General features: G+C 51.1%; 7 protein-coding genes across 7 annotated transcripts; 5 read left to right on the top strand and 2 right to left on the bottom strand.

Annotated features, from left to right (window-relative positions):
- Positions 1 to 2790: 2790 nt before the first annotated feature.
- BROUX77_001667 (uncharacterized protein) lies at positions 2791 to 5504 on the top strand (the record flags this gene model as incomplete). Its single annotated transcript, XM_073746121.1, has 4 exons — positions 2791 to 3888; positions 3970 to 4056; positions 4149 to 4212; positions 4276 to 5504. 4 exons carry the CDS (start codon positions 2791 to 2793, stop codon positions 5502 to 5504), a joined length of 2478 nt encoding a protein of 825 aa, XP_073606749.1.
- Positions 5505 to 5995: 491 nt separating this feature from the next.
- BROUX77_001668 (uncharacterized protein) lies at positions 5996 to 7349 on the bottom strand (the record flags this gene model as incomplete). The annotated part of the gene is made up of 3 exons (XM_073746122.1): positions 5996 to 6672; positions 6727 to 7167; positions 7238 to 7349. The coding sequence occupies 3 exons, from the start codon at positions 7347 to 7349 to the stop codon at positions 5996 to 5998; spliced, it is 1230 nt and encodes a 409-aa protein (XP_073606750.1).
- A 990-nt stretch (positions 7350 to 8339) lies between these two features.
- On the top strand, positions 8340 to 10152 carry BROUX77_001669 (uncharacterized protein; the record flags this gene model as incomplete). Its single annotated transcript, XM_073746124.1, has 5 exons — positions 8340 to 8388; positions 8481 to 8687; positions 8821 to 9025; positions 9088 to 9913; positions 9985 to 10152. The coding sequence occupies 5 exons, from the start codon at positions 8340 to 8342 to the stop codon at positions 10150 to 10152; spliced, it is 1455 nt and encodes a 484-aa protein (XP_073606751.1).
- A 2262-nt stretch (positions 10153 to 12414) lies between these two features.
- Positions 12415 to 14147, top strand: BROUX77_001670 (uncharacterized protein; the record flags this gene model as incomplete). Its single annotated transcript, XM_073746125.1, has 5 exons — positions 12415 to 12613; positions 12671 to 12915; positions 12988 to 13107; positions 13167 to 13963; positions 14030 to 14147. The coding sequence occupies 5 exons, from the start codon at positions 12415 to 12417 to the stop codon at positions 14145 to 14147; spliced, it is 1479 nt and encodes a 492-aa protein (XP_073606752.1).
- A 386-nt stretch (positions 14148 to 14533) lies between these two features.
- On the top strand, positions 14534 to 15868 carry BROUX77_001671 (uncharacterized protein; the record flags this gene model as incomplete). Its single annotated transcript, XM_073746126.1, has 1 exon — positions 14534 to 15868. One exon carries the CDS (start codon positions 14534 to 14536, stop codon positions 15866 to 15868), a length of 1335 nt encoding a protein of 444 aa, XP_073606753.1.
- A 929-nt stretch (positions 15869 to 16797) lies between these two features.
- BROUX77_001672 (uncharacterized protein) lies at positions 16798 to 18034 on the top strand (the record flags this gene model as incomplete). The annotated part of the gene is made up of 2 exons (XM_073746127.1): positions 16798 to 16869; positions 16964 to 18034. 2 exons carry the CDS (start codon positions 16798 to 16800, stop codon positions 18032 to 18034), a joined length of 1143 nt encoding a protein of 380 aa, XP_073606754.1.
- Positions 18035 to 18954: 920 nt separating this feature from the next.
- On the bottom strand, positions 18955 to 21609 carry BROUX77_001673 (uncharacterized protein; the record flags this gene model as incomplete). Its single annotated transcript, XM_073746128.1, has 1 exon — positions 18955 to 21609. One exon carries the CDS (start codon positions 21607 to 21609, stop codon positions 18955 to 18957), a length of 2655 nt encoding a protein of 884 aa, XP_073606755.1.
- Between the last annotated feature and the right edge of the window lie 162 nt (positions 21610 to 21771).

Consider the following 21771-nt stretch of genomic DNA (forward strand, 5'->3'; position numbering starts at 1 on the left):
ACGACGAGTTGAAAGAATTGATGCTATGCGAGCTAAAGTACCCGGTTACATTTTTGTATAGCTATTGATGCATTTGAGTCACATCAGAAAGCCTTTGTAAAGTGCCCAACGCGAGAAATGAGACGACAGGCCTTGGCAATCGGCCAAACACAGGCACAGAGCAAAGGGAACAAGGCCCGGGCACACGCGGCTATGCCATTGTGCCTAAAGACAAACATCTGCGAATCATAATGCAGATGCAGAAGCGGATACAGGCGCAAGTACAACCAGAAATGCAAGCGGAGGTGCATGGGAGGCATGTACTCTGGCCGCTCTGTGACTTTATGCGTGCATATAATCAGGATCTAGAACCGTTACGAACAGGGCGCCATAGATAACGGAGAATTTACCACGGCGAGAAGCATATAATCGAGCTAGCAATAGCACGGAGCGTTGTGGCTTGACGTCAACATTGTAACTCGTCATAGGCGGAGCCTACTAGCCCCGCGCAGTATAAGTGACATGAGATATACTAGGAAGCCGGGGAGACGTTGTATAATGAAGATAGGATGGACACTTGCAACAGGCTGCATGAAGAGATGGCTGTAGGCTTGGTTTTCTACTCTGCTCCGCGTTCGTGCTGCGTTGCATTTGCTGTGCCATGTAACCAGCATAAAAGCAAGCCCAAAGCCCGTTAGCGCCTGTGGTCACAGGGCGTGTCCTCCTTTGCGATTCTGTGCCCAGGGGCGTTCATCAGTGACGGCCTGCGTCTGCCAGCCAGCAGAGCAGATCAGCGTGTGTAGGGCATCCGTCACATCACAGTACTGCAGACGGAGCCCCAACACTGTGAGTGGATCACTGGATTTGCAGCTAGCTTCGCTGCCCCCACCCAGCACCAGCACCACCTCGCCCCTTGTTCTGGTTGTTCTGTATCAAGTGTCTATGTGCTCCGTGGCGGCGTCTGTGCGCAGTGCAGGCAGCGCAGCGAATTTCAAGTCCCGGATCCCGCATGGCTTAAGCTGTGCAGTTTTTCAGGGATATGGCGGCCCAGCGAAAAGGAAGCTCATGCTCAAGCTCCAGCTCGGGTTTAGGCTTGGGCGTGAAGGGCTGCATGGATGGGAAAGCTAGAAGGGAGGCCAAGGAACCAAAGTAGAAATGCGTGAGACATGTGCGTGGACTTAGGACTGCAATTCTTGCCAGGGCCTTGCATGTGGGTGTTGGCCTGAGGTGTCGAGAGGGAGGGGCAGAGGCAGGTGTAGACAGGTAGGTAGACAGGTAGGTACAAGTATAGGTACGGGTAGCTACAGGCACAATAGGATGCATGGATGCGTGTAGTTACTCATAGTATGTAGCTACACATGCAAGTACTTACTGCAAACACAAATACAAAGACTACAACCTCAACAACAACGGCACAGGACAGTGTAGGCCCGGCCTACAACTGCAGAATCTGTTGAGCCTTTACGCTATGGTATCATCTTAGAGAAAGAAACTGCGTATTGAAGGCATGTATGTATGTATAGTTAGTTATATGTGCACATGCCGCATCTTGCCGCACCTTCCTTTGTCCATAGTTCATTGTTCCATTGTTCCACTGTTGGATCCCCCATTGAACTTTGGTTGAAGATATACATACATAGTTAGTTATGTGTGTGTATTTGTACCGGTACATCGACAGCACTGACGCTGTAGACCACCATAGCATGGCCAATTCTTTAGACAAATCTTGACACAAGTACCAACTTGTATACATTTAGACGTAGAGGGGAGGAAGCGAGCGGGACTCTATCTCGTTCCTTCCTTGTTTTTCCTGCTCCTTCCTTTTTCTTTCTTCAGTCCTTCATATTACCATTTTTATGGGTTTTATGGCTCTTGTCTTTCACCTCGTGGCCTTGCGTGTCGCACATTGCCCTTGTGTTCATCTGTCAGTACCTCCATGTCATCTAGCCTTGGCTATGTTTTTATACCGTCTTTCCGTCTCTCTAACGAATCTTAATCATGGTGGATTAGTTAGTTAGTTATTCTTGGCTATTTCATTGTTTGGTCATTTGCTTCTATTCGCGGTCTTGACCAACTTGGCTCTTTCTCTCGGGGGCTATTCTTTTTTTTCCACTCCTTCCTTCTCATCCATCTATACGCCTCCTTCCTCTCCTCCCGCTTCCCATATCCTCTCATATTCCTTCACTTGTTCCTCCGGTCTTTTTTGTATTCATCGATTTTTCTTGATATCAAACAAAGTGTCTTGTCTTGCTCGCCTAGACTGATTTTTTTCTTTCATAAATACTGGATATCTGTTTTGTACTTGGTGTCTTGATCATTGTCTGTTTCTCTCTGTTTCTGTTTGTTGTGAAGAGCCCTCTGGGGCAAAAACATTTACAGCTTCGACAGCTTCTATTTTTCGTCCCAGCAGACTTGGTGCAGTTACTTTTTGCAGTATCTACTCACCCCTTCGCATTCCCTGAATAACTAACACCAAGCTCAAATCTACTACTGTGGGCTAGCTATCAAAACAGAATCACCTGGCAACATAGCAAAACATCAAAGTTTTCGACGTTTAATGTAGCCAAGTCAGCTCCGAAATTGAATGGCATACAATACAAACATTAGCAGGCTGATCAGCTCTCGTTCGCTATCTCTGGCTGGCCTAAATCTGAAAGGATCCTCCCTCGTCTGATCGTTTTGGGCTATCCAGCAGGGAAGTTGCCCGCTCTTGGAAATCCTTCGCTTGTGTCTCCTACCAGGCTTGGTGCTTGTCAAAAGCAAGCCAAAGCTTCCTGTGAGCAACGGCTAAAGCAAACAGCACCAGCTAAGATGTTCCAACCAGAGCCAACTCCCCTCTCCACCTTTTATTATGCTAGAGCCTGTGCCCCTCTAGTACCTCCGACCGCTATAGCCGCCGAGGCTACTTTACAGCAGCCCTGCAGCACAGGCACCTTAGCAGTTCACCCAGCCTTCAACCAACTGAACTCAGGGTCACATAGGCCTCTTTCAGACCTGCATCCCAGCTGTATTAGCGCCGCCAGAGGGCACACAGAACTGTCTGTCACAGCTCTCGATGCCCCTAATGCCGCTGAGCATTATCCGCCACTTCAACACTTCCAGAGCCACAATCACCACACCAAAGTCCACCACGGCCAGCAATTAGACACGGCAGCTCTCAGCCAGCAGCAGTCCTACACTCATACCCAGTCTCAGCCGCCGTCTCCACCTCCATCTTCAGTCTCCCCACCGCTCGATCTATTCCCGCAGTCTCTGCCTGGCCTACAACCGCACCAACAGCAACAACACTATCGCCATCTCCAACCTCACCGTCACAACGAACGCCCACATCTGCATTCGTGCCAGCATTCTCTTCTAGAGCATCCGAAACCCCCTCAGGACCCCCTCAACTTCAACTTTGGCCTTACTCCCCATACCCATTGTCCGCAGCTGATCCACCAGCGTCAGCATCTTCCGCCATCACTAGCTACTGTCCACCAAAACCAGCACCAACACTACAATCAGCACGCATTAGCCCGCTACCCAGTAGCAACCTCTGTAAATCACTCGTCACTTGCAGTCCCGCGAACCTCTGGTATTTCTATTGCGCCAGGCATTTTTCCTACCCTAGAAACCGACCCTAGAGTCTCATCACTATCACTGCTATCAGCCCCAAGCTCTTCGGCTTCAACATCACCGGGTCTACACTACCTACACATCCCTCAGCCTTCATCACCAGTACCTCGTAGTGCTGAACAAATCTCTCGCCGCGCCTCGCTTTCATTCTCACACCAATTGCCGAATTCTCCGCTGCTCTATCAATCGGCCGCCATGAACTCCGGCGGAGATATGGTCGACCCGGCCACAGCTTTTGCTGATGATATTGCCGCGCAGGAAGCTCTAGCCCGTGATTATCAGCCAGACTTACAGGTACTTCAATCTTTATGCCTGTGTAACAGATAAAAGAATGCAATCCATCGTGCTAACCAGTTTCGATTTCGTTTCTGTTAGGGCCCTCTTGTCGGAGGCAAAACTTCAAGTATGGCTATCATGGAGGCCTATGCCCGTGCTGATCCCATCTACATTGAAAAGACAAACGTACGGTAACTCAACTACTAATGCTACCCTAATGCCTCCCACTCAACTGGTTTCTGGCCCTTGATCCTAGTCCCATGCTAACATTCATCTAGGTTCTTCCTCAAACATACACCCACTACCGCCCTATACAAGGCGATGGAAACTGTGGATGGCGTGGTATGTGTTCCAGTCTGTTTTGTTGATCGAATGCAATTGTAATTTATTGCTGACTCTCTACAGCCATTGCCTTTTCATACTTTGAGAAGCTTGCAGAGCTCCAGGACCAAGACTTTGTCCAGCAAGAGATCTTGCGGCTACTCTCATTCAATGAGGTCATGACAAAAGTTGGTGGTTACGACATTATGCTGTTTGATGACATGGTTGATCAGACTATAACTCTCCTGAAAGACCTAAGGACCAGCTTGGGCTCTGTTAACGATGGCATGGCCCTCATCACATCCGCATTTAATGACCCTGGAACCCAAAGTGCTATCATGTATCACATGCGCTTGCTGGCCGCCACTGCTATCAAGGGAAACCCCGATTATGAGCCATTTACTGGCGGTCTTGGGCTAGAAGGCTTTTGCTCTCAGTCAATTGAGTTGCCAGATCGGGAGATTGACCATCTTGGTCTTGATGCCCTGGTTGCGGTTCTACTCAAGCCTGCAAACATGGTTCTTCAAGTCGTATATCTTGATCGGAGTCCTGGCACAGAACCCAACACCCACATCATTCCCTCTGACAGCAACATAAAAGAAGCTGATACAGCTGGCCGTGCTATATACCTCCTCTTCCGCCCAGACCATTACGATATTTTGTACAAGGGACGTATCGAAGTGCAGGTCAACAAGGCCAATATCTCGTATCACAGTGACAATAAATTCGAAAGCACCCATGGTCCTCTGTCCTCCTTTGCTACGCTTGATTTCTCACAGCTGGCAATGATTCCGGGATTTACCAAGTTCCCGCCCCCTTCCAGTGTCTCTGGCAAAGACCCAATGTCTGTTGACCATGGGTTCATGCCTATGGAATCTAATGTATGGGACTCCAACTCGGGTCTTGGCATGGTTTCTTCTCAGAAGCCATCTCCAATGGCTACAGCAAACAGAATACCAGAGATTCAGACCCCCTTTAGCCAAGTCACAGCTGCCAACACTCAGCTACCTCTGCAGCTACATGGGACCCATTCTCGACAGTCTTTGACGCCCGTCTCGGAAACCCCATCGCCCATCATCCAATCCTCGGCACCTGAGATGCAACTCCCACCACGGTCCTCATTGATGTCTAGTTCTTCAATCAAACAACAGTACCCTCTGCGATTTAGTATGCAGTACTTCCAACTCAACGACTCCTTTCAACAGAGCCAGCCCATCATGAGGTCCAAGAACAGCCACCTCAACAAGGCACACTTCAAAAATCCCAGATTCACACCTGAACAGTGGACACCACGCGATTATGAGGAACTCTGAGAGCACCTAAGCCTTTTAACACATGTTCCAATAACTCGCATCTGTCTTTCTTTTCGCATTTTCTTTTGTCACGCTCTTGCGTCTTGGTATTTTTATTAGGTGGCTTTCTTCTACACCTTGTGACATACAGGCTGAATGCCGCTTTGTTTTGCTTGTTCAATTGTCCCTACTTTTCTTTTTCTATCTTCATAGTTTTTTGAAGTACTACAGTATCGCACAGCTAGTTTCTTTTTTTGCCTAGGTTTAATGGAGAAGTTTTCTGTTTTGTTTCTTGTGGGCCTGTGACAGAGAGAAAAAGAGTTGAACTCGAGTGAAAGGTATCAAATAGAAGAGTGATATTTCATGACGGTCTTGCCCATTAGACGGCAGTTCATGGCCCCCAATTCAGGACATGACCCTTTTGAAGCATCCTGAGAACTAACAATCTCGTTTTTGAAGTTAGAATATTGTATTTTTCTGTAGCTAACAGCGCCAATAAATAGACCTTTATCCTAATCGCCAAATTCCTGGCTACATCTTGTGGTTCTGACTCTGGCTGCTGTGTTCGCCGCATATTGGCTGTCTTCTATGCACTGTCGTACATTCCATGGGGAATAAAAGTTGTATGGATGTATAGGCGAGTCGTCCACAGCTCCGCGCATTCTAGCGTTCATCCCGTCTGACCGTACGCTTTGCATCTGGCTTTCCCGTTCTCTTGCTAATGGGCGGGCCAGTTCTGGCTCTGCTGGCTGAGGAACTACACAACATGACCCGTCTAACTCGCTCGGCAGGGTGGTGGAGGCCGGCAACTCTGCCTGAATCGTATTCTCCGGGAGCTCCTGTGGATACTCTGCGTTTTTGATTTTGCGCCATAGATTCCACGAGGGCTTTGGCGTAGCAAGCTCAGACAGGCTGGCCACGATTTGAAAGTCGCCTGTGGCAGACTTGCCGTTGTTGAGTATAGAGTTTAACAGAAGTTGGTCGGGGTGAGTCTCATTTGTATCGCAGTTGTCTCCATGTCTTTTTCTGTATTGGCGGATAGATAAGACAAATAGAGAGGCAGCAAGTGCCAAGCTAGCTATAGATCCGATGATGATGCCAACTAGAGCTCCGCTAGACATGGCGGTTGACGAGGATATGGGAATTTCTGGAGTCGTACCCAACGGTGATGTAATAGAAGTGTTTGAGCCTATAATCATTGTTAATCCTATTCCTCTACTCAGTCTTGTTCAGTAGGATTTACTCTGCGATGGTTCTCTCAGGCCCGAAAACACGGACGTTGCTAGCTTTGCATTTCGGTACAAGACTGCATCGCGCGCTTCCGACGGAAGCGCCAGGTCATCCAAGCACGTTACCAAGACCGCCATTTCTCCAGATACCGGGGTTGGCCCGTCGTTAAAATCCCAAACCCGCAGCGTACCACAGCCCGCAGCACTACACGCGATGGTCTTGGTGGTCACGCTAGCAAATAGGCGCAAGCTGTCGCCCTGTGCAAAGCTTACGACAGCGGCAGTTGTAGGGGCAGCTCTAAGTATCAGTGGCGGGAGAGTGGTACAGCTCATACCGCGCGAGACGGAGGTAGTCGTTAGTTGACCACTGGTTGGTATAGGAAACCAGCGGCACCCAACCGTCCCATCCCAGGTGGTGTACTGGGCGTTCTCCCCGGCGCATCTTGCCGTGATGACTAGAGAATATGAAAGACTCGAAGTTAGTTATCACCAAGCCAGTAGAGATTGGAAAGTGGCGCCAAATACCTGTAGATCTGGCTGAATATATGCCAATGATTGAATTTGCTTCAGTGTCATCTAGCTGCGCATGCGTAGAAACTGCAAGAAACGCAATAATCCAAATCATGAACTCGATCATGATACCAACACCATGACTGTCGAGTAACAGTTGACAACGGAGCGAGGTGGAGCGTTTATCGACACACCAAGATTATCTCTGCATCAGTCTTTGCCTCAGTCTCAGCTTGAAAAGGAAGATCGGAATGAGAAGTTTTTTCTCTTTCTATATCGGCCGCACTGCTTGGGTAGTCTGGCAACTGCCTGTCTCCCGTTCACAAGTCTTTACCCTTTCAACTGCAAGTGCCCACCTGCGGGGAGAGCCACGTGAGGTGACGGTACACGCAGCATTGTTTGCAATGTCTGTGTTTGTTCCTTCTCTTTTCATGAATGCTGGCACGATGTTGACGTGGTGGTACAATGGTTGAAGTATGTGGTTTGTAACCCTAATAACCGTGATAATCGCATTTGAAGATGTGATGGTGTGCAGCCCTGGGAGTTTCTACGGCTCATGTACGGCTGCATATCTCTGCATTAAACGGTGCATGGATACAAATAAACGTCTAGTTATATAAAGAAAGAGTTTATCTCCATGTAGCGCATTGTCTTTTCTAGACTGTAAAAACAAAGCTCACAGAGGTCCTCAGCTCGACTCAGGTCAGCTAATGCATCATTGCAGTTCAGACTTTAGGGCCGAGATCGGTTGACAATGCCTGCACTGATAATTATTCACCGCTTTCTGCGTGCTGGGGCTTAAATGACGGATTGGCGGCAGAATGACATGAGAAAAATATTCACACATCATTTGCCCCTCCATGTCTAGAGGGGTCGACGTGTGGAGCTGCCATTGAGAATAGCGGTTTTGATGGGTCTACTACAGCGTGTGCTTTTGGCTTTTGGCGCTCTAAAGACCTTACGGTCTTGGGCGCTGTAAGTCTCAACGCTGAGCCTCTCCCTTCATAAAACTATTTCGCCTTGTTTCTCGCCTTCTTTTTTTCCTGTTTTTCTTCTGCGCTTCGTTTACTTTAACTATTCAAGTCAACGCGATTCATCACAGAGCCTTATCATCACAATGGCCAAGTACGACAGCTATGAGACGCCCCTTGGCGCGCGTTACGCCAGTATGTGAACCCTTCTCCAGAACCCATCGCCGGCTGCCGCCGGTCGCCCGGATCTCCCCGACTAACTTGAGTTTTTCCCCTCTGTACCACAGGCAAGGAGATGATGGAGCTCTTCTCGGCCCGCACTCGTGTTTCGACCTGGCGTCAGCTTTGGGTGTGGCTGGCTGAGGCTGAGAAGGAGCTGGGCCTTGAATTCACCGACGAACAGATCCAGCAGCTACGTGACAACGTCAACATCACCGATGAGGGCTTCAAGGTTGCCGCCGAGGAGGAGAAGCGCCGTCGCCATGATGTCATGGGTAAGTGGCATGATGCAGCTCGAGTTTCAGCGATATCAAAAGTCGCTTGTCTAGGCTATATATCTACACGCCAAAGATCGCCAATTGTAAACGTGAAGTAGCATACGCACGACTAACCACCTGTCGCTTCCAGCTCACGTCTATGCCTTTGGACAGGTCGCGCCCAAGGCCGCTGGCATCATTCACGTTGGTGCCACCTCGTGCTACGTCACCGACAACGCCGACCTAATCTTCCTTCGCGATGCTCTAAACCTGCTGCTACCCAAGCTTGCCAAGGTCATCGATAACTTGTCCAAGTTTGCTATGGAGTGGAAGGACTTCCCTATTCTCGGCTTCACGTAAGGAGTCCTCCCACCAATATATTCAAGCGCCTGGTGTTTTCTAACAACTTTCTCTGCAGCCACTACCAAGCCGCCCAGCCCATCACTCTTGGACGCCGTGTTTGCCAGTGGGCCCAGGACCTCATGATGGACCTGGAGGACATTGAGTACGTGCGCGCTGAGCTCAAGTTCCGTGGTGCTCAGGGTGCCACCGGTTCGCAAGCCTCGTTCATGGAAGTCTTCAATGGCGACGAGGAGAAGATTGACAAGCTGAACGAAATCCTGTGCAAGAAGGCCGGGTTCCCTGCCGTCTATGACATCTCGACTCAGACTTACACCCGCAAGGTTGATCTGCGTATTGCCAACGCCATCTCAGCTCTGGGCGCCACTGCCGTCCGCATCGCCGCTGATATCCGCCACCATGCTCATGACAAGGTCATGGATGAGCCCTTTGAGTCGACCCAGATTGGCTCATCGGCCATGAGCTTCAAGCGTAACCCCATGCGCTCCGAGCGCATCTGCGCCCTAGGCCGCAAGCTTAAGACCATTAATGCCAACTTTGCTGATACCTTCAGCAACCAGTGGTTCGAGCGCACGCTTGACGACTCAGCAGTGCGCCGCATGGACATCCCCGAGATGTTCCTGCTGGCCGACTCGATTTTGCTGTCACTGGACAACGTCACCAACGGTCTGGTTGTCAACGAGGCCCAGTTCCGCGAGCAGCTTGCGCAGGAGCTGCCTTTCATGGTTACCGAGAACATTCTGATGAGAATGGTGCAGCTGGGTATTTCCCGCCAGGATGCTCATGAGGAGGTCCGCGTGCTGTCTCACCAAGCGGCCAAGGTTGTTAAGCAGGAAGGCAAGAAGAACGATCTCGTGGATCGCATGAAGGCAAACCCCTTCTTTGTAAGTTTTTACCCTCTGTCTCGTGATATGCTATTTCAGATTTCGTGATTTGCTGACTTGCATCATTACAGGCTCCGATCAAGGATGAGATTGACTCTATGATGGACCCCAAGCTATTCATTGGCCGATCTGCTGGCATGACTGAGCGTTTCGCTGGCCCTGGTGGTGTATTGGACAAGAAGCTTGAGCCGTACCGCAAGTTCATCAACTCTGCGGCCACTGCTGAGCTCAACGTTTAAGGTAACAGACGATACTTGGGAAATTGTTGTATTGGATATAAGTTCAAGGAAAAGGATTTGATTTGGCTAAAACTCCATTTGTATATCTTAATGCACTTGATTATGTGTCGTCTCAACGCCCTGACTTCACTTTGTCCCGAACCAATGTTGGACGAGCTGATCGTTGGAGGTTGCAGTACCCTAGGGTCGAGGTTTCCGGATGTTCCGGATAAAACAAAATACATGATTAGTCATCACATAAATGAGCTGAGTCGGCCATGTGAACATTGAAGTTCATGCACAGATGATCTATCGATGGTGGAAAAATACAGCATGGAATGGCCTGATATATGTATAGCCGTGGATTTCCCCGCAACTTAGCGTATGATTTGTAAGTTGCTAAAATGCTCGTGTTTGTCTACATAAAGGGTCCTCTGGATCTCAATGTCCTTGTCTTTGCTTCCGCGCTCACTGTCGTCACCATCGCCATCACCAGGAGTTTGTCCATCCATGCCCATGTCAGCCCCTCTTTATAAGCCGCGAGGAGCCTATAACTGTAGTGACAAGACGAACAAGACACCTGATCACCAACTAGTCAGTCGGCCAAGGCCCGCATTATCCTGTCGTCGGCTGGGCTTAGCTGTCGCCTCATCTTGCATACGCTAGCTGGAAGAAGTCAACCGGCCCTGAAACAGGCGGCCACCGTTTTCCTACACTGTTCAAAAGGAGACACAAAGCGCTGGGCCACCGGGGTTTATACAAGTCCTCGCCGTTGGTCTGTTGCTCCAGCTCTAGCAGCTTTCTTCACATGCATCAAGCAAGGATTCACTTCACAGCTTAGTCTGGTCTTGAAACGGACAGACCCTGTGGCCCCTTGCTTGTCCGCTCCTTTGCGGCAGCCAAACCCCTGAGGCTTTGGCCTTCGTGTCTTCTTTCTGGCTTCTTTTCTTCGACTTGTTTTCCTTTTTCTGTTCGAGAACAGCTGGCAGGTTTTGTTTTGCTGCTTTCTCTTTGCTTCTCGATCTTTTCCTATTCGGTCGCGTGTAGAAGGTGAGTGACAGATCTTCATTTAAAGAGCAGGAAATAGGAAGCGGCAGCCTTCAGGAAGCTCGAGCTCCCCCCTCCCCGTTTTCTCCTTTCACCATCTTTGGCAGAGCTTCATTCATAGTCCTTTGTCTTCCACCCATTCACACACTCAGTCTAGACCTGCCTCTGTTAGTCTAGTCTTCCTCCTGCTCCTGGTAACCTGGCTTTCCTTTGTTGTGAGGACTTCCAGAACTCCATCAAGCTTGACTAGTTGGTCAGGACACCGGCTCGTATCCTGCAGATCTTCAGACAAACCTTACTTGTCAAGTCCAACTTAGCCTTCATGTTCCTTGCATAAGGCCAAGAGTCAACTGACTTGGCCCTTGTTTGCGATCCTACAATCAACTCATCACTTGTCACTTGGCATCACCACCACTTGAAACAGGACAGGGAGGCTAGGGAGGCCAGGGCTATCAAATCAGAGCGCGTCAGTCTGGGTTTCTCTGCCGCTGGGCACTCAACATTCATACCCTCCATTTCCTCCCTCTTCTTCTAGCCCCTTCTGTATTGCCGTTCTTATCCCCAGATAGCCAACTGCACCCCATCGGTTACGAAAGCACTCACTGAAACTAGCAACGAGTCCAGTGCAGGTGAGGTGATTTCCGAGAGCCTCTTTTTACATTATTGCTGCGGATAGTAGGATTTCTATTGGCTCTTCCTCGACCGAGGCCAAGACTAGACTACTGCCCATCATTACTACAACTACTCTCCAGTCCTACTCAACCACCTCTGCTGAAGTAGAAAGCCAATCTTTTCTTTCCGCACTTTCTTTTGTTGTCTGTCGGTTTATTCTGATCTGATCTTTCTGTTACACTGGGCACCACCCTAGAAGCAAGGGGAGAGCCGTCGTGAATCTTGCGGGTAAGTGATGCATACAACAATCACTAACAAGATTTGTTTTGTTTCCTTTCTCCTTTCCTTCTTTTTCACTCGCTTCTGCCCGATTAACCCTCCAGTTTTATCTTATTACATTTACATTTCCTTTTTTGAAACGCACCCAAAACCTCTGCTTCTATATTCATCTTGTCGGCTGTTGTGTCGTACATAAGTTTACATCCATCATCACCCACCCACTCTGTCGTTGACCTCAACTGTGCTCTTGTTGGCCAATTTCACTCATTTCTGTGTATCATTTCCCTTGGCTCCTTTTACGCTCTTTTACCACAACCTCCAGCCTCTTTGACTTTCACTTTCGAAATGCGCAGCTCTCGGATACGTCGCCTCAAACGCTCCATGACTGACTTCCACATCTCGATAGCATCAGCTTTATCACACAGCACATCATCTACTTCAGTAACCCATCCTCCAGCAGCCAAAATGAGCTTCAGCATGCCGGCCAAGCCCAGCGATATCAGCGCGATCCTGGATACACTTGACGCGGAGGGCCCTAAGTCTGGTAGGTCTGGCGCATGCGCTGATTGGCACCCACCAAACATCTAACACAGTTCCACAGACGACGATTCACTTCTAAAGCAGCTTCATCTTCTGACACGGACAACCAAATCCTCAGAGCTTGGTGCCCTTCTTTCTGAACATGCTATCGATGTCATCGCCAAGATAGCTTTTGTCAAAGGCAAAGCAACCTTGCGGAGAAGAGCAGCTTTACGCTGCTTGAACAACATTCTTGTGCTACAACCGACATTGCGACGGTACTTTGCTGAAAAGGGCCATGCACTGAGTGTCATTGAGCTTCTAGCCGTGAGTTGAACATGGTCTTTCCCCAATAAATGTTGAAATTTCTGCTACTAACCACAGATCTGAATCTTGCAGGAGGGAGATGCAGAAGATGAACTACCCTGTGCCAGTATCATGATGTTTAGCTCTGTTGGAACTGGTCTGGACCTGAGCGCGCAAATAGAAAAGGGCAAACTGGTCAATGCCATTTCAAAAGTGAGTTCAGCTGCTCACTTGCGTGGCTAACTTTCTGAAACTAACATTTCTTTCTGTAGGCCATTACACGGAATGCCAGGACTTCAGCACTGCCAACAACGGATCCCGCCTCCCCAGGAAGCGCCATTCTAAAGCTCCTCTCTACGCTCGCTCTCATGTATGAAAAGCATGTCGACAAGTTCACATCCTTAATATCGCCTTTGTTCGACATTTTTGTAATAGTTGCCGTATCCAAGGAAGATCCCCTGCAACCACCAATCACTCTGCTCATCAACTGCCTTTTTGCCATCCCTCTACCGAAAGACTACACCTACTCCAAGGAGAGTGTTTCTCGCCTAATCGAAGTCCTAGAACTCAGCCTGGCGGCTTACAGCAAGGACCACTCAAAGATTGACCGGGAACTGGTCCCTCTTATGCTCACCATCCTACGCCTATCGGAGTCGTCAGACAAAAATGCAAAGAAGATGGTTTCGGATAAGATATTTCCATCCGAAAAAGATCGCGAGCAGGCTCTTGGCCGTGGCACCACGCTTCCACACAAGCTGCTCAACCAAGTGTCGAACCCTATAGCAGCCAACTTTTGCCAAACCACTCTCAACATATATTTTGAGCTGTCTGAAAGAGATCCGCAAGCCTTTGTGAGCATTGTTGGGTTTGGAAACGCTGCTGGCTTCCTTGCCTCCAAGGGCATCAAGATGTCAGAAAGCGAGTTAAGCCAGAGCAAGGCTGGGCCTAGCTACGCGATTAATCCTATTACTGGCCAGAAGCTAGATATGGAGGATGTCTCCGATATAATTGAGATGACAGACGAGGAGAAAGAGCGTGAAGCTGAGCGTCTATTTGTGCTCTTTGAAAGGTATGTCGTAAAGGATTCGTACGAAGTCTACCAGAAAATGACAATCACTAACTGCTCTCTGATTAGGTTACGGGCTACTGGTGTTGTGGATATTGAAAATCCGGTCACCAAAGCCAAGCAAGAGGGTCGCTTCGAAGAGCTTCCTGATGATTATGAAGAGGATGAGGACGACAAGAAGAAATAGACATGTTCTATGACTATCTTGCAGTTCATAGCTTTGTACCACCAACTGTTTTCAGGGATATATCATATAGAAATGCAATGAATAACGAAGGCTTCGTTTCTCTCCGCCAGTATCTCTTCATATTAAGCGTGGTCGCTAAGGCAGGTCTCGGATAAAGGTGTGCATTTACGTCATCGTTCAAAGAGGTCCTGTCTCAAGACACCCGGCTAAACTCCGGCTCCACTCATCACTTCCAATGTTGAGTTTTGAAGGGTACACTAAGGCTGGACAATTTCTCTGAACTTTGTCAATGTCCTGAAATGAGCCCATAGATTTTCAATTGCGCCTGTCTTAATCTTGATGCGAATAATACGTCAAAGACAATAGTCCTTTTGGTCCACGAAGCAATGTCGGCTGCCCTTCTCACGCGAACGCCCGCCGTTCTCGACGCTCTAACCTGTACACCACACTACATCTCATACAACCTACGCCAGCATGGTTGTCAACGCATCGCCAAGTGCGCCTCCTTGAGCCTGTGCCGAGGCCATATTGCTAAACGCGGCTACGCATATAGCCCCAGAAACGGCAGAGGGAAGCAAGACAAAAAGAAATTCTACGGACCGACTTCCGCTTCGGTGCCGCCCCAACGCGATCCGTTCATGTTCGCCAAAGCCCGCCATTGGGCGGCCAGCGTTGGCATCGGCACACCGGCCACGCTCCGGCCGATCAAGTTCACCCTGCCGCCGCACCTCCGTGGCGTGGGCTTTGCGCCCAAGTTTTCGCCACTGCCGACGATCCGTGCCACCGAGATGCCCATCTATTTCGCTGCGAACGAACATCCCATGAGCGCCTATCGCATGCTCAAGTACGAGCGCAAACTAGCTACAGATTCGTTTTTCCTGTATATCCATGTTGGCGTGTCAGCATCGCCTATTGTGCGCAGCTATGTCGAGCGATGGATTCGGAATTCCATTTGGGCTGCCATGCGGGAGAAGGGATATTCTAATACAGGCCGGGTGCTGCCGCCGGACGAAATGCCAAAGGGCATTGAGCCGCCGGTGAGCGACATGTGCGGTACACTGCAACTCAAAGTTACGAACCCGACACGAGTGGTTTCATTAAAGAGAAAGCAATCCCTAGAAATCGGACGCCATCTTCTAGACACAGTCTTGAAAATGCACGTTCCAGCAGCGCACCCAAACAGGCTCCTCCAACCTGTCCAGTATCCCACAGACTTTCTCCCGCATTACAAAAAGAAGGCGCTACTTGCGGATATTGAGCGCCAATGGGAAGAAGACAGCAAACATCTGCCGCGTGGAAAATCCGTAGAGGAAAGGTTAGCAGATGCTCTTGCCGAAAAAGAGGAATTCTTCACACAGCGGAGGCCATCGCGGGACATGCGGCCGGGTGCCAATGATGCCGTGGCAGCCGCTTCTAGGACTTCAAATCAGACTGATCGCAAGCATGTGATGGCCGGTGCAAAGCCATCAAGACGAAGTATGCACCTTGCCGAAGAAGCGGAACTTGCGTCCGAGATGCAAAACCTCTGGGGTCGTCGGGCATCTGCCCCTAAACCCGACAAGCCCAAGTCAGCTATAGCGCGTCTCAATGCAACTCCAGCCCCGGCTCCTACTCCCATAGAACCGCCCACATGGGATGCTGATGAGATTGAGAAACGGTGGAACGAAGCGGCTACACCCAAGACGATAAGGAGGGCATGGAAACCAAAGAATATTTTCTAGTTCGACTATGGAAACTCGAGGCTCTTCAACCTCCGTGCGCATTGTACATAAACACTAGCATTACAGGTTTCATGATGGCACACAACTGTAGCAAAGATGGTTGACCATTCATAGATATACAGGCGGTGACTGTAGGGCAGGAGTTCATAGTCCATTTTCTCCTTGCGTAGCCGCTCACGTCGCATCTTCTTGTTTCCAAGACGGATGTAGTCATCGTAGGCGGGGGTTGGGACCCGGAGGCGGCCGCAATCCATGTCAATGACTTCATGCTTCTCGGAGAAGCAGTTCTAGCACTGAATGATGCTTTGAGATAGGCCATCGACTATGGACCGTGACGCCACATTTGCGCCCCACAACGCCACATTTACACTTCGTGGCCATGCCGTAGCCCCACTTAAACCGTGTGCCTGGATGGACACAGCTTCGTAGAGCTCTAGGCTGGGGCGGCAACATGGGGACACCAAGATAAAATATAGAAGAGGACAAATTGAACTGTCAAACAGCCAACAACGACTTCCGACGACGACGACGAGAGCCCAAATCGTGTTGTCATTTTGTCGCCCCGAGACCAAGGAAGTTTCTATAAATTGCCGTGTTTGCACTTTTTTCTCGCCCGAAGCTTGATTTCACCGTGTTTGTTGTCTTTTTAGCCTGGCGATTATTTACATACTCTTCCCTTTCCATCTCTTTGGAAACGCTCCTTTCACGCTCGGTGTTGTTTGGCGACCCGCGACATCCTTCTATCTCCCATTACAAGCTGCCTAGTCGCAGTTGAACGATCTCGCGCCCAGCCTCGCCAGCAAAACACCTGTTCTCGCTGTGTTCCAGCCCTGCTCGCCCATCCGCCGTCTCGCGCAAGAAACCGACCGCTTCATTTTATCTACTGCTTCCGCAGCGCCCGGCTCCGATCTCGATTCTCGCCTCTGAATATGCTGGTTTCTCTTACCGTCGGCAAGGTCGATGCCGGTGTTACGGTTCTTCTGACACCGGACAAGCGCCTGGTACGCCGCCTCCAGTCTTTGCTTTCTGCTTGTCTGTCCCTTATCTACTGCACCACCGAGCGCTATCTAACCTCTGTATTTTCTCCTAATATAGATCGAATTCCCCTCCATTTTACTCCCGCCGGGCATCTCGTCTGGCAGCATTGTCGACATCACTGTTGCACGCAACACCAAATCCGAATCCTCCTCGGAAAAGTCCTTCCAGAACCTGCAAGACCGCATCTTTGCCTCATTCGGTGCCTCAGAGCCCTCCACCCCCGTGTTGCGCTGCCGCAATGCTACTCAGACCTCAGTTGTGCTTGAATGGGATCCCATAAGTCTCGCGACAGCAGAGCTGATCTCGCTCTCGCTGTACCGTAACGGTCAAAAGGCCGGCAACATCCCCCGCCCACTACAAATGCACAGCACCAAAATCAGTGGTCTGGCTGTCGACACGGCGTATACCTTCCACCTTGTGCTCCGTACTACGGCTGGCACTTACTCCAGTGAACAAGTCACTGTCCGTACGCATAAGATGACGAACCTGAGTGGCATCACTATAACAGCCGGTTTCATGCCTGCCAATTTCCGTGAGGCGCTCACGGGGGCTGTTGAGCGCATTGGCGCCAAGCTGGTAGATTCGGTGCGCATTGACACGACGCACTTTGTCACTACCGAAGGCCGTGGCGTGGCGTGGGAAAAGGCAGTGGAAAACAACATTCCCGTCGTGCGCCCCGAGTGGGTTGAGGCCTGTGAGCGGAGTGGTCGTATTCTAGGAGTTACCAAGTTCTATCTAGATGCCGTGCGCACAGGGCCCCCCATGGGCTCGGTACCTCCCAATGCCCAACAACAGTCTCGACAAGCGGCTTCTCCAGCGGCTCCATCGATCTCTTCGGCATCGGCGTCGCCAGCACCAAGCAATGTGCAAAAGGCGTTGCCACAGGAACCCGAGAATGAGAAAAAGGAGACTGCCGCTGCGGATGAGAAAGCAAGCGAAGAAGATGGAGATGATGTCAGTGATGACGACAACGACAAGAGAAAGTCGCAGAGTGAAAGTATAAGCGACGATGATAAGCGGTTGTCCTCACAGCAGAGCTTAGCAGTCAGACCAGCACCGACGATTGAGGATACAGACGAAGTCAAAACAAGCTCTGGCCGAACATCGTTCCAGAATATTGCGCTGTAGAGCAAGACAGAACTAAAGGGGAGAGTTGAGGGAGAATGTTGGATAACACCCTCTTGGCTATCCGGCTCACATATCTACTAGCCTTTAGTTATTTATGTTCTGTGTAATGTCACTAGCTACAACTTGAACCTCCATGGCGTGTTTTAACACAGGGTCCAATGATTGAAGGCAATACCATTTTAGCAACTATTAGGTCATAACTATCATGCATTGTGTGGCTTGGAGACAATGACAATGGACAGTGCTTACATAGCAGCGCTAAGATCACGTCTAAACTGAAACCATGACTAGCTAACTAGTCACACGAAAATGAGGCTGATTGTTCACATGGCGTAGGTGGATTGTTTAGAGGCACGGATCTGTAAGTGTATTACAAGGCGGTGATAGTGGTAATAACAAATACTAATAAAAAAGAGGCATTCGGCGCGAGGCGAGCACCAAGAGTAGACAGACATATCAAGAAGAAGAATGACACAAGGTAGAATAGGAAAACTAGAAAACAACCACCGGAATGGCTTGGACGCGAAAGAAAAACAACAGCCATCAGAAACGATCATCCAACCGTTCCGTCCCAATAGAGCAAAGAAAACGCTGTAAGCACGAAGCACGAAACGAAGAGAATCAAGAAAAACATCGACAAAAAGTCGCAGCGAAGGTGTGTGTGTGAGAGGCCGGGAAAAGACTAATAGAGAGAAATAAAGACAAGATATGAACAGGAGAAAACGTAAAGAGAGACTTGTCGCTGCCCTCGGCAGCCAATCACGTGAATGAGGGGAGCGACTTTTAGATGGAGGAAGATGCAGGTGGTCCGAGAAAAAGCCGGGGCAGCAGCTGCCCGAAGCGCGGGAGCAGGTCTATGTGCAGAGAGAAGGAGCAAACAGAGCGGGGCGGCGGTGGTGAAAAGTACCAGGGGCATCCGTTTACTCGGGGCCGCGGCTCAGTCTAAAGGTGCGTTCACCGTAGACGGAGCTGTCGGGCGTGCGGGGGTTAGACTGGCTCTCCAGCGTCTCCATGACAATGCGTGAGCGTCTCTTTTCAGCCGCCTCGCTCATCCACTCGACCACGCGGCCCTCGTACAGTGTCATCAGCGTGCGGTCCAGGTTGGCCAGAGCAGGCTCCAGCGCCTTGACAACCGCGTTGCCGCCCGAGTTGAGCTCGAGCTTGCGCAGCCGCCGCTCCATGTCGCGCAGGTCGTACGCCTGCGTGGTGCGGCAGGAGGCGCGCTGGCGGTCGTTGATGGCGAACGGCGCCGAGGCTGTGCTCAGGACGGTCTCGGCAATGGAGTCGCGCGAGGCCGGCCGGTCGCTGTCCGAGTCGTCGCTGGCAGACTTGTGGGCCTTAGAGGAGCGCTTGGAGCGCCCCCCGCGCTTGTTGGCAAAGGACTTGCCGTCTAGTAGTGGCGCAGACTTGGGGGCAGAGGCAGCCTGGTGCGGCGTGACGTCGACAATCACCATGACGGAGCTGAGGCTGGGGGTGACGGGAGAAATCTGGGAGCTGGCAGGCGACTCGAGAGGGCTTTCTACCGAGTTGCGGGAGCCCTGGGAGCGCACGGAGCGCGCACGCTCAATATCACGCATCTTCTTCTCACGCACGCGCTCCTGGCGACTGCGACGCCATTCCGACGACGCCTTGGAGCGAGCGCCTTCAGTGGGCGAAAAGGTCTTCGTGTCCCGGCGGCTTATTGAGGATGTGACGGTCAGCGGAGCCAACTTGGCTGCGTTTTCCTGCTGACGCGTTTTTGACGATGTCGCCGTGCTACTCGTGCTACCATTCTTCCTCTTGTGACTGGCGTCACGCTCAGAATCGTCGCATTCGGCGGCAACTCGTGTGGCTTGCATCTGAGCAAGCTTGGCCTTTTGCGCAGCGATGGGCGGAATGTCTGGCACGGGACGCACAGGGCGCGGGTATGCAGATTGGAGCGAGATTGACTGGCCATCCAGCATGACCTGGTCAATGGACTCGGTGTGAGTGAGCCCACCTGACACCGTACCGGTACGACGACGCGGAATTTGAACAGTGGTAGTGGTACTGGTGGCGGTGGATGTGACAGTAATGTCCTTGGTCATGGCCTGCTGCCTCATCTGTGCCAACATGGAGGTTGATCTGCGTGGTACCATTCCCGGCCGCTTACCAGTCTCGCTTATGGTGGGTGTGGATGTGGCACTAGTCGTAGCAGTGGTGACCGAGTCCGCATAGGTGTTAGACCCGCTATCGCTGCCGCTCTCAGTGGCAGGCCGCGACACTGAGCTCTCATTGCCAATAGACTGTGAGGGTGTATGAATGGCATTACGGCGGCCAGTGGACGCCTGGGTGTCCGGTTGTGGCAGGTGAGACTGCATAGAAGCGACGGGCTGGTTGGTGGCTGCTGCGGCAGCAGTGGCGGCGGTAACGGCGTTGGACTGGGTGGTGATGGCAGAAAGGGATGAGACACGGGGGCGGGAGGGTGGAGGTGACAGGGAGATGGTGTGTTGAGAGAGCGGGCCGCGATGGAGTGGCTGAGAAGGCTTTGGTTTTTGGTTTTGTTGTTGGTGTCGTGGTTCTTGTTTTGACTGTTGTTGTTGGGCCTGTGACAGCTGGGCCTGCTTCAGGGTCGGGGACAGACAGGGTCGAAAGGGATCTGCCTCCAGGGGAATGGAGATGGCGATGTATCGGTGGCCGGCGATGGTGGTGCCAGCGACGGCGGTGTCAGGCAGTTTGATGGGCGGCTGGTTCTCGTCGGCTATGCGCTGGGCTTCATAGTCGCGCTGCTGCTTGAGATAGGCCTCGACCTGCATTGCTGTTGACTTGGAGTGTGTCATTGCTAAAGGCCTACTCCATTTCTTGAGTCTTGCAAGAGTGCTTGAACTCCAGCGTTTTTTCTCAAATTCGATGGCAGCTTTCGCCCCTTTTTCAACAAGACCCTGGGTCCAGCTCGCACTTTTATCACCCCTGGCGTTGGCGTTGTCTATAACCCCTGCAGGCTGATTCCAGCCGTAGTCCGGTCGCTCGTCGGGGGGTACGGGACCAGGTGCGACAGGGATTATTCTGCCCATGCGCTTTTCTTCTTTGGAGGTAGGGCCAATTGGCAGGACGGGTATTCTGTGACCAGTGGGAGCAGCAGTAGCTGCTGCCGTCTTCTCTAGCAAGAGACCAGCAGACGAAGACGGTCTTATTATGCGCTGCGGCAGTGGACTGTCGGCATGGAATGGCGCATAAGTGGTTTTTCCTCGGGCGCTAGAGCTACGCGGTCTAATGACAGCAGCAGCAGTGGAGGGACGGGTCTTGGGCAGAGGCAAGCCAAATTGTGACAGCATGGTCACGGGCGGAGAGGATGGTCTAGAGGCTCGGGGGGGACTGGTGGTGGGAGGCAGAGACGTTAATGAGCCCGGGCCCAATGCCGAAGCCGAAGCCGACGCGGTGGCAGTGGCTGTGGCTGTGACGCTGGTAAAGTACGAGCCCTTGGTGCCAGACATGTTGGGCGTGGTGCTGTAGGTTGGGCGGTAGGGCGACTCCGTAGAAACAACTGTTGTTCTGCGAGTCACAACTGCCACCTTGCCCATGCGGGAAGGGATGTGGGAGTCGTGATGCGTGGTCATTTCATTATCAGAGGCGTCAAGCCATGAGAACGGAATGGAGGCGCGCCCAGGCAGTGTGGAGGTAGAGAAAGGTGCAGTGGGCTAGAGATGGAGTTGGTGTATGCCTGAGGGGGTGTGGTGTGTTGGGCTAAGGGAAGAAAAGAGGCAGAAAAATAAGCTTCG

This window comes from Berkeleyomyces rouxiae (assembly GCF_048999995.1).
Source record: "Berkeleyomyces rouxiae strain 22BRR77 chromosome Unknown BrBRR77_ptg000002l, whole genome shotgun sequence".
In the NCBI taxonomy this organism is placed as follows: Eukaryota; Fungi; Ascomycota; class Sordariomycetes; order Microascales; family Ceratocystidaceae; genus Berkeleyomyces; species Berkeleyomyces rouxiae.